This window comes from Plasmodium malariae, assembly GCF_900090045.1.
Source record: "Plasmodium malariae genome assembly, chromosome: 11".
NCBI classification, from domain to species: Eukaryota; Apicomplexa; class Aconoidasida; order Haemosporida; family Plasmodiidae; genus Plasmodium; species Plasmodium malariae.
In genome coordinates, this window is record NC_041785.1 from 342,244 (window position 1) to 355,100 (window position 12,857).

The window sequence follows — 12,857 nt, forward strand, 5'->3', positions numbered from 1 at the left end:
ATGGACTCTATGGAAGAATTAAAATATGTGTTTGACTACAGTGAAGATTTTGATTTCATTAGAGAGGAATCTTTCCAAAATAGTTGTAATGCTTGTTATACTCATTTTTATTATCTTATAGGTAGTTTTCATTATACTTTAAGTGGAAAAACAAATATGAACAATGGACTGGAAATATGTGTAGAGAATATACTAAAAATGATAAAGAACATCATCCTAAAAATATCGTAGAAAGGAACGCTCAAAGTTAAATCAACTTCTGTAGTTAGAAGCAACTATCAATCCTCGTTGTAAAAGAGCTATTAATGCATTCAAAAAATGTAATTATTTAGTTCATAGTATCTTGATTGATAATCGTAGAATAAGAATGAAATATAAAGAAGCTATGGGTAAATCCGTTGAAATCGTAACTAAACCTGAAGATGCCATGGAAATACCTAGAAATAACTTAGTCGAAATGGCAACGGATACAATAAAATCCCCAAGTATGGTGGGACTACCTGAGAGAATCGTATTATTAACTGGAAAAAAAAGTTATTAGTGAACATAATTTTTTTAGTGCATTATGTTCAAAATCAAAAACAGCCAAATCTTTAACTCTTTGTGCTTTTATATTATTATGTATTTTTCTGTTAGTTTTTTTTTTATTTTTTTCGTTTTATATAGGGTAAACATAAAGTCCATTGTAAATTTCAAATGTTTTTCTCTAAGTTTCAATAACATTCATAGCATATTTTAATCAAAAATTCATAATTATAATAAGAAAATATTATATATAAAATATTCTTTTCATTTTTTTATTATAATTCTCCATTCGGAGATATTTTCCATTTTTCTTCCCACGAAAAAAAAAAAAAATTCCTTTTAATATTAATCTAAGAAAAATTCAAGAATTTTTAAATGAAAGTTGTAAATCTTCAAGTGATAATGTTAGGAATATCGTATATCATATATCATATACTTGTTTATCAATTAACAAGTAGTAAATCGATATAGAATATCAACTGAATTAGCTCCAACCTATAATATAAATAAATTACAGTTCTTATTATAATTATAAATAAGATAAAATAAAATTTTAAAATTAATTATATGACAAGTATAAATTATACTTAAAAGGTATAGAAAAATAGGATAAATCGAGTGTATATTCATGTTCATTATCAAAATTAATAATATAACTTTAAAACGATGTAAAATAATAACAATAAAGCAGTATATAAATATTCATTTTAAAAACGATAAACTCAAAAGATCGCAAAGTCTTCAATTGTACGATAGGAGTTTCTAATGAAACGGAAGAGAGGTTTTAGCAAATAATAATATGCCCTAAAGGAATGATTATTTGATTAAATTGAAGTTAAAATATATAAAAATAATGCTGAAAACATGTAAATGTCAATAATGAGGGGAAAATATTTTGTGATGTTCTGTAATAAATAGATATGTTAAAATATATTCAAATATGAATATATGATCCGCCTTATTTTAATGGAGATATTCACGACGGAGCCACAGAAAACATACAGTTATACATAATTTCTAATACTGAAATTATGTAGCAATATAAAACAATATGCATATTTATACATTTCTCTAATTTTATGAATATACCTTATGATAATTATTAAAAAAAAGTAAATCTCTATATAAATTAAAATAAAAATAAATAAAAAATATAAAACTTATAGCGCATATTGATTTTGTTTAAAAACAAAAAATATATTATAATTAATCACTATGAAAGTATACTGTTTAAATTAAATAAAATTATATGTATAATTTATCGTTATTATCTAGCACGGAAGCTAATATTAGATATTCTTATGTAATACCTTATTTATAAATAAAAATAATAAATTCCAGTATATTTCTTTCCAATATAAATGTATTGGTTAGACAAGAGATTCAGATAAATATTTGATATAGTGTGAAATATCTAAAAAATTTTTGAAATCTTGGACAGTGACGAACAAACTCTTTGAATAACTAATTTTAACATAATATTCATATATGATGTTTGTTACCATTATTTAAGAAGTGCATTTCATTAAACTAAACAATTGTAAAATAAATGTTTTTCTTGAATATTTAATTTTCTTTATGCATAATAATAGTGCACATTTGAATGTCTTTACAAATTAAATTACAACATATAAAATACAAATAATTACTGATTGTTATGATAACATGTTATTCTAAATTCATCCACCCTCAGCATATATACATCTAGGAATAAGAAGACAACATATAAGATATTATAGTGTGTAAAAATAAAAATAAACAATACTATATATAGTGACATAATAAATAATGGATAATACATCATCAGAAATTTAATGCAATTCAGAATTTATAATCGGAAAATACATTTGCAATTAATAGTTAATAAAATGAGTTAGTGAAACTTTTATTTTTATAGTATTATTAGATGAAGTAAGAACATATAAAACATAAACACTTAGAAATATTTATGTACATGTAAAAAATTTTTTTACTTCTGTGTTATATTCGTATATATTAATATTTAAATAATTTATGGGCTTTTTGTTTATTCAATTATTTTTCTTTAATTTTATTTTTCTTTTTATATTTATATTAAGACTTATAACAATACATAAAATGATCAAAAAGTTTAATTAAATGAATATTACAAAATTTTAAAATTAAATAAACAAAAAAAAATTTATCACAAAATGTACATAATATATTATAAAGGATGAATATTTTATAAAATAAAAAATAAATATATATATAATCAAATTAATTATAATTGGATGACTTTAAAGATTTCCTATAAATAATAATAAAAACATTTTACCCTACACTTTTCTCTATTATAATATATTGGGAAAATATGACTTTGTATTTTCATATGTTATAATTTTCATCATGTAATGTATCTATATTTTATATCGATTTTATATATATACATAAACAAAAAAGAAATAAATATAACTAAGTAGAGCAAAAAATATATTTATAAGAAATACATCCTTAACTATTCCAAATGGGGATATAGGTATTATATATTTTTTAAGATCCAAATATAATGACAACATACTTACAACTTAAATTTGAAACATATTATTATATCTATTTAGTGATAGTTACACTATGAAAATATATTTGTACTATATATTTTATTTTTAATAGACATAATAATATCCTTGTAAAACAATATTATCATATTTTTCTGTTACACTTTTGGAAAGCACTTTTATCGCTATTCAATATAAAATTAATAATAATAAATAATAAAATTACTTTAAATAAGCGTGGTAATAACAATGAGAATAAATATCTTTTATTGTAAATACATCCTTATGATGAATTACATTATTGTATAAGTCATTCAATATTTTCACAAAAAACATATATAATTATAATTTAAAAGGACATATGTTTTTAAAAAATAAACATATATATATTTAAATATATTTGAAATGGATTATTATTGGTTATAGTTCATATATATATATATATATATATATATATGTATCTATGTAATATAGTTTTTCTTTAATGTGTTTATTGTGAATACAACAAATTATATACATCTTCCTTATGCATATGTAATCCATAAAATGTTATTTGTTTTAAATGCAAATAAAATTATTCGGAGAAGCTATATATTAATAGAATGAAATAACAAGTATGTGTTCCTTCTTTTATGGTTAAGATATAATATACTAGTCCATGTATTGGAAAATATGTTTTTAATTTATTTTATTTTGTTGTTTTTTTTTTAAATAGACTTTAAATATATATTTATTCACAATATTATAATTTTACATTAATTTTTCGTTCCTCATTATATTTAAAGGGTAATATATAAAAATGTTCATATATAATTGTGCTGAACAGAACTTTGATCTTGCAAAAATATATAACTGTTGAATACACCACTATATCAAAAAGCTTAGACAAATAATGGTTTTATATCTCCTTTATACAAAATAATTTTAATTATTATTTACAAATTATATTTAATGATGCATTTTTCTTAAACTATTAATTCCTTGGATGTAATGAATAAATTTTTATTTTCATTAATTCGATAATGCACAATTATTGCATGCCACCACAATACAAGACACACCGTATTATTAAAAATGTTTTAATTTTTTTATATTATCCTTTAAAACGTTTTTCCATTGTATTTATTCACTATTTCTTATTATTTTCTCCTAATTTCATTATTTTATTTTTTTAAAATATAGTTTATAACATTATTATCTAGCCTCTTATGAATATTATATATGGACAGTTCTAATGAACCAAAATTATATTTGAAGTACATTATATATATTTTTTTTTTAATACTTTGTGTTGTTATAAGACACACGATGCCTAATTAAATATTTCCAAATTCGCAGTATAACATTTAATATTCATAATTCTTATTTTATAAATTTCATATGTATTTATAGTTCTCATTACAAATATTTTTTATCATATATTCATATTTACTTTAATCATATTAATTTTTTATTTGGCCATAATACATTCGATGATTATTCGTAAATTTATAAAGGATATATTTATACTTGGTATATTTACAAAATAAAATATGCATTGTTAGTTAAATGAATATATAATTAATAATTTTCTTATATTATTAAGGAGTGATATATCTTGCGTTACTCATTTGAAGTTAGTTTTCCCTCTAATAATTCTGTGTTTTTTATTAATCATATGAAAAAATAAAAATAAATAAATATTATTTTTGTCTAGAGCTATTTTTAAAGCGAAATAACATAAATTTCATTGATAATTAACAGTAAATTCTTATTTTTTTTTTTAAATAACCTACGACGTTGTACATGTTCCATGCATAATAATAACACTATAGTCTTTTTTGAGGTTCTTATTGGCATTGCATGTTAATATATTTAATTGAATATTAAATGTAATAATAAATAATTTACAATTCATGTTCTTTTATTATATTAATAATTGTTATTACAAATATATTTGCACTTATATGTTAGCAGAGCATAAAATAAACTATTTGATTTTGATGAATATAAAAAAATAAATAAAAATGTTTAGTACACATATTTTTATTTCTCATTGTATATTATAATTATAAAAGTCAATTACGTATTCATAGTGAACTTATTTTTACATATATAATATGTGTAATCATATTATTTTCTAAAAATATATACCAAAAAAAAAAAAAAAATTCATTAAAATAATACAACAGAATTAGATTCATAAATGTTCAACACATAAATTAAAAATTGAATATCAGAGTAATTGAATAATATTTTATTAAATTCTTCAAATAAAATCATAAAATTTAAAAAAAATATTCTCTTGTATAAATGATAATAAAACAGGAGAAAACAAAACATATGAAAAGACATAGGTATAATTTATTTTACCATTTAATATCAATTTTTTTTATAACAAGTAAATCAATTAATCAAAAATTATATTAAAACCGTTATAACAATGAAAAAATATCATTATGCTTTATTTCTAATATTAAATGTAAAAATGAATTTATATGTATATTATTACGTAAATATTTGCATACAAAAAAAAAAACATAATATATTTATTATATATATAATATATTTTTGTACTTAAAATAATCATAATTGTCTTTGCTACACTTGTAAGGATAAATATAAATAAAATAATTTTATTATTTAATTGAAATATATAATAATAATTTTTTTTTCCCATAAAAATAATGTTATCTGTGACGTATAAAATATATTGTAGAAAAGTCTAATATCATCAAATGTATTTTTTATCTATAATTTATTATAGACTTTTCATTTAAGTATTTAACTATGCACTTAGTATATTATAAGCACACAAATCGTTTTATCTCCTTTTATGCTACTTTTAAAAAACTCATGATTAGCATGCTTTTTAAAAATTTTTTAGTTCTAAATAATTATCCTATTGATCTTATTTTTCGTAATAAAATTCAGCAATATTAAAGAAAATAAAATTATATATGAGTTCATAAATTTATTATATCTTATCAAAATCAAATATGGTAATTCCCTAATGTATACATGAACAAAAATAAAATATATGTTTTAACTATAAAATATGGAAGAACAATTGAAATAAATAAATTATAATCATTTATACATTGTGGTAATGTACATATTTTAAGTATTTAATTATAATTTATTTATTTTTAATTATATTTACTAGTTCATAGTAGTTCTTTGTATTAAAATAAGTTATTAATCCGATATATACCTTTTCGTAACGATAAAAAGGATAATTTTCTCAACTCAACATTTAAAAAAATATAAGGAGAAAATAATTATAATGGTTATAATTTTTGAAATTATAATTTGGAAGCCCTCATTCATAAATAAAAATATTCATCAATTTTATAAGTAAAAGCACATATCTATAAACAACATCGTACAAAAAAAAAAAACATTGTTAAACGAAAATTATATTCAAAGTTATTAATCGCAGTAAAGTAAATTAAATAATGCTCAATATAGTTTATATTATTAGTAGAGTTTGTGTCAAGTTTGAAAAAGAAAATTTTATAAAATAATAATTTCTTAGATAATTATACTATTTACATGTAATATATCATTTCCAAGTTTTATGTTATTTTTAAAAAACTGCAAATATTTTTTTTGATTATATTATTATTTTATAACCATAATTTTTAATTAAAATTTAGTTTCTACTAATATACATTTATTATATTATTCAATGGATTATCTAAATTTGTTATGTGTAGACACTTATGCACCTATATACTATATCTTTTCATAAAATGAAAAAGACTCTAAAGAGTGCAAAACATTTTTTAAAGTTAGTATATGAAGTTAATTTACATTTTAAAAAAAATATTATTCATTTTATTCTTATTTAAATGTACCACTTATTAGCATAAGAGAAAAAAATATCCTTAAAAAGGATATTTAAATGTATACACAATTTACTTTTTTCTTGTAATTTTTCAGGATGATACTTAAAAAAATTAACCTTCCTATAAGATATATAAATGATTCTAAGCTCAAATAATATAACAAGATAAATTAAACACTCTTATATATTAATATTGCTAAAATTCTTTCGCAAAAAAACATTTTCTAGACTTTTAATGAAAATTGCATGAAACATGAATAAACTGTATAACGTTAATGATTAAAAAGTACATAAAAATTATTGATTTCATTATAAATATTTGACATATATAAAATTAGAGACTACATTTACGCCTCAATCTAAGCAATAATGTTTGTATAATACTATTAATAAACTTGTAGATTTACTTTCTAATATTTGTAATGAATCCAAACTATATGACTGATGTTATAATTTTATATATAAGAATTTTTATGAACTGAAAAAAAAAATAAAAGAAAAAAAATGTTTGCATTAATAATTTAAAAATTACAATATACACTAAATTGTGAAGATACTATAATTAGCCATAAGTGCCAGGTGTACTTTAATTAACTTGTTAATATTAATAATTACATAACAATAATATATATGTTTGTTGTATTTATTATTATGACTTACACTATTCACATTTATGGGAAAAATATTTTAAACACTATAAAAAGAGTAATATGCTCAACCTATTTATAAAGATATAATAAAAACAATAATTAAAATGTATAATTTCTGAGAAAGAATAAAAACTTGAAACTAAAGATAGTTATGTTAATATAGTATTTAAATAATAGTAAACACATCTATATAAAAATAAAACACAGAATCTTTTCTATGTAGTCAACTCAATTTTTTTTTCGCATTTGGAGTATTACTCATGTTTTTCTTCTTTTATAAATTTAATATAAATTTCATTTTAAACGTATAACTCAATTATAATACTGTGTATGATTTATATTCCTTTATAATTTATAATTTTAAAATAAACATATTATATATACTATCTATTTTTTATGTCCTTAATAATCTCAATAGAATCTGGTTACAAAGAAATAAATTATAGGAAAAAATTTTTAACCATAATATTTATTGTATGTGTAATCATGAATGATCACAAGAAGATGCATAATGGGAACATGAAAACTGGAATAACAGGAATATTATCCAATCATATCATTCTGAATTAGTTTCCTTCTGGAATTATCACAGATATAAATAAAAGATATGAGAATAAAGCAAATAAGTTGCTTCCTTTGATTTTATTCTAAAACATCATATAAAATATATATATATTTTTCTGTAATTTAATTATTTCACATATATATTTTATTTACATAGGAGAATATATTTAAAAAAAATAGAGTAATACTTAATATTAAAAAATATATACAAATAAATATAATATATATATATATATACCTAGAGACAGAGAGAGAAGTTGATACAGATATATCTTTTATTAAAATTCTTATAAGCCCTGTTTTTAGCTTTTTCGCGCACAGTTGTTCATATATTCTAATTTCATTTTAACTTGGTTATAAGGATATTTTTACAAAGGAAAAATTATGCATGAATTATTGCATTATCTACAAATACTTTTTAAAATATACGTAAGAGTGATAATCAAATCTTATATTAATATTATATTTATATTGTACCTTAAATTTATAAAAAGTAAAATATAATATTTAAAACATAATGAAAATTCCTAGTAGAACAGTTATATGGGAATCATGCTTTACACTTATTTAATTAAACCTGCACAACAAAGTAGCGTAATTTTTTTTTGTAAACATTATTAAAATTTATCTAACAAATAAAAACAATGTTATATACTAATGAAGAATAAATAAAAAAATAATAAAATTATTATGATTACATTTTATTTAAAAAATAACAGTTATAAATATAAATAATTCATTAATTATCATTATAACTATATATATTTTTTATGCATGTTTAAAATAATATTAACTATTTACTTAACACATTTATGCAGTTAGAAAATAACAAATGTGTAAATAAATACATATACATTCTTATATGATTATATAAAATGCGTATTCATTTTTATTAATCCCAATGATAATTTATCTTTTTATAGATATATAACATATTTTAAAAAATTTACTACTGTGAAAAGACAACGAAAAAGGAGATATCTACATATATTTCGTAAGTATATAATTAAAGTAAACTGTGTAATCTATATATTCATTATAATAAAAATTAAAAAAAATATATACATAAATTTGCAGCATAATGCATAATTAAGTAGTTTTAGCAACAAAGAATTAACAGAATAATTAAATGCAACAATACAATAATAAATAGTTATAATTTCTCATTTAACTGTAAATACATATAATTCCCAAGTTAGAAAACAATTATAGATGATATATATTTAATTAAAATATTGAGAAATACAAGAGTTTTTCCTAAAATGAAAGATATCATTTTTCCTCTAACGATACAATTACATATGGCTATATTTTATATAAAATTAAGTATAAAATTCTTCGCATGTTGTTAAAGTTCTGACAAAATGTACTGTCATATGGAGTGATATTTTATTTTCTTTTTTTTATTGAAACAAAATTTTAATTGAGTAAATAGAATAAAAATAAAAATATTAAAAAAGAAAAGATAAATTTAAAAATATTTTAGTAAATATTTCCAATAGCATTATTTATAAAAAGGTCAAACCTAAAGTAATTTAGGGAAGAATTATTTTTATTAATAAAAACTTTATATATCCACTTCAATATTTTAACAGAAAAATTCTAAATTTTTGTTATTAATACTTCTCAGAATATAAATAAAAAAAATGTCATCTTTAATGCCTATCGAATTTATTACATATTTGGAATAAAACATATATGTGATAAGAATGGGAGCATTAGTAAATATTAATAATACAACAATTATATCTTTCCTAAGTTTCCTATTATTAACCTTAGTTATTTGCGCATGTTATTCCTTTTAAACATTATTTTACTACAGGTAACATAAATTATTATATAGCATAGAATAAAAGCTACAAATTGAAAAAAAATATAATAAATAAGTTTTTTATTGTTATACAAATTTTAAGTCCATATGTTCCATATACCTACAACTTTTAGAGCTTTTATATAATAGCATTTTATATTTTATTTCTAGGATATAATTCACCCTCAATAACATAACGTTTTGAAAAGTATAATCCATATCAACAGTTCCATATTTTTGTATAAAAATAACCATAAATTCCATATTGTAATATTTATTTAACTTAAAATGTATTTCATTCATTAATATTTTAGATAAATTTATTAAATTTAAGAATTCAGTTATTTTCTTTCTATACATTTGAAATAAAATAAATTTATACTTTTTAATGAAATATTAATAATAAAAAAAAAGATTAAAATGTAAAAGTAAATATAGTAAAATAACACTTTTAGTAAAAATGATAATTTTAAAAACATTTCAATCAATGATAATTTAAAATAAAACAATTTATCGGATAAAATAGTATCGTCAAGATATGTTAAAGGATAATGTATAACATAAAAAATGAGAGAATAAAGGAAATTCTTATATGCATTAATTTCATCCTCAAAATTTTTATAAAGGGTAAATAACCGTCCATCTTTATTATTCATATATAGATTAATTATGAGCCAAAACATAAATTAATTTATAACGCCTATATAACGAAATCAAATTAAATAAAATTGATGTTTCATGAGATGTTCTATTAAACGTAGATATATTTTTATTCCTTACTATTTGTTGCAAATAGTATTCTGAGATAAATATAAAAATATAATACATTAAATATAATAATTTAATTGTATATTAATATATTAACATCAATTTTCCTAATAAAATTACTCTTCTAAAAAATATTTAATTAAATAAAAATAATAATAATAATATATTTAATAAATTCTATAATATCCTATATAATTCATATTACACTGTAGAACTGAACAAAAATATTATTATTTTTTTATTTCACCATTTCACATGTATAAAATATATACATATATATATATATATATATATATATTTATTTATTTATTTATTTATTTATAAACATATTTATGAAGACCATAAGATTGGGATCTTTGGATATTTTCATTGTATCAATATTTCTTAATTAATTCAATATGACAAATTTTTAATTATATGAAAAAATTTAGCAGCCCATCTTAATGATATTACGGCACATGAAAAATATATAATGATACAAATTATACAAAATCACATTCTCCATTTAATAAATATTTTCTGAGCTCTCATAAAAATGACTAAGTTTCCCATTTTTATATATATTTATTTTTTTTGAAAATTATATTTTGTATTTTATAGTTATCAAAGATATCCGTGTCAAAATTAATTACTTATGCATATTCATCTGAATAATAAAATTATATATATATATTACATTTTTTCTGAAATTTTTACGTTATTCCATATTTAATGTATGCACAATAAATGCATATTTTTATTATGCGTATATATATACGGACTTATTCATTTATTTATTGTATATGCGTAAACTTATTGATTTATATGTAAACTTATATGAACCCCTTAATAAGTTTTAACAGGTAGATATACTACCACTAGTAATGTGCATTCCTCTAAATATTCTTTTTGTAATAATACTTTACCTTTCCTTTAATATATTCTGCTATTATATTATAATAATGGTGATATATATAACTTTTTTTATTTCATTATTTTGTTTAACAATAAATTTAGCTGTATTATATATATTTTCACTGAAAATTTTATTTTACTACTATTTCATCAGGTAATATTTTTGCATTAATCTTTATCATATAATATCTAATATCTTTTAATCACGTTATTAGTACTAATAAATTTATTGAAATGTTCCCACATAAACATGTATGTTTTAATTAATAACAAAAAATTTTGACATTTCATGTTTAATCTGTATGTTTATTTACAAGGACATATTTTTCATTTAACTCTAGTATTTGATTAACATTTATTTTTTTTTAATTAATCTAATATGTTCAAAACTTAGTTAATATATTCATAGACCACGTAATTTTTCATATATTTATATAATATTAAATTTTCAAAGAAAAAAAAAACAAAAAAAAACAGTTAATAAATTAATATCAGTATAGTTTTCCACAATTTTTTTGTATAATGTTGTCAACAACAAAAATTCATATCTTCTTTTGTTATAAATTTATTTAATAATAAATATTTAAGTAATAACAAAATAGAAACAAGTCGACAATTGCGTAATAAAAATAATGAAATACTAGGTATAGGTATCCTTACATTTGTTGGTTCATTGGTACAATAATCAAATATGAAAATATTATACATGAAGTTCCAACAATATATCAAAAACATAAAAATAGATACTGATTATATTTAACCATCAACATGAACCATAAAACATATTATAGTAAAGAGGAATTAAATGATTTAATGGAATTATTTATATTCTCCATATTTGATCAAAGTTAATTCATAATTATTAATTATATCTAACTGTATTTTACTATTACATTAAATTAAATTGTTGTACTACAATAAAAAAAATAACAGATGTTTTATATAGAAAAAAAATATATATTTTTTTTTTTCCCATATTTTTATTTTTGTAAAGATAAGCTAAAAGTAAAATAATACGGTTTATGGTATACAAAATACATATATATAGATTTTGTGGAAACATTTATAATTAAATATAATATGTTATAAGCCAAATATAAGAAAATATAAGAGAACTTGTTCTTTAAGAATAATATTTCCTTTTTTTTGAATTCTCAATATGTATTCCACGTCTATATTTTGTTTATTTGTGTTGATCAGCGAAATTAAAAGATATCCTTATTTGACTGATACTCTAAATATAAATATTGAATATCTTAATGTCCTAATACAAGAGTGCATTGCGATGTATAAAACACATT

The 12,857-nt window shown here is 19.0% G+C and overlaps 1 protein-coding gene across 1 annotated transcript; it reads left to right on the top strand.

Moving 5' to 3' along the window:
• On the top strand, positions 1–231 carry PmUG01_11015200 (uncharacterized protein; the record flags this gene model as incomplete). Its single annotated transcript, XM_029005793.1, has 1 exon — positions 1–231. One exon carries the CDS (start codon positions 1–3, stop codon positions 229–231), a length of 231 nt encoding a protein of 76 aa, XP_028862347.1.
• Between the last annotated feature and the right edge of the window lie 12,626 nt (positions 232–12,857).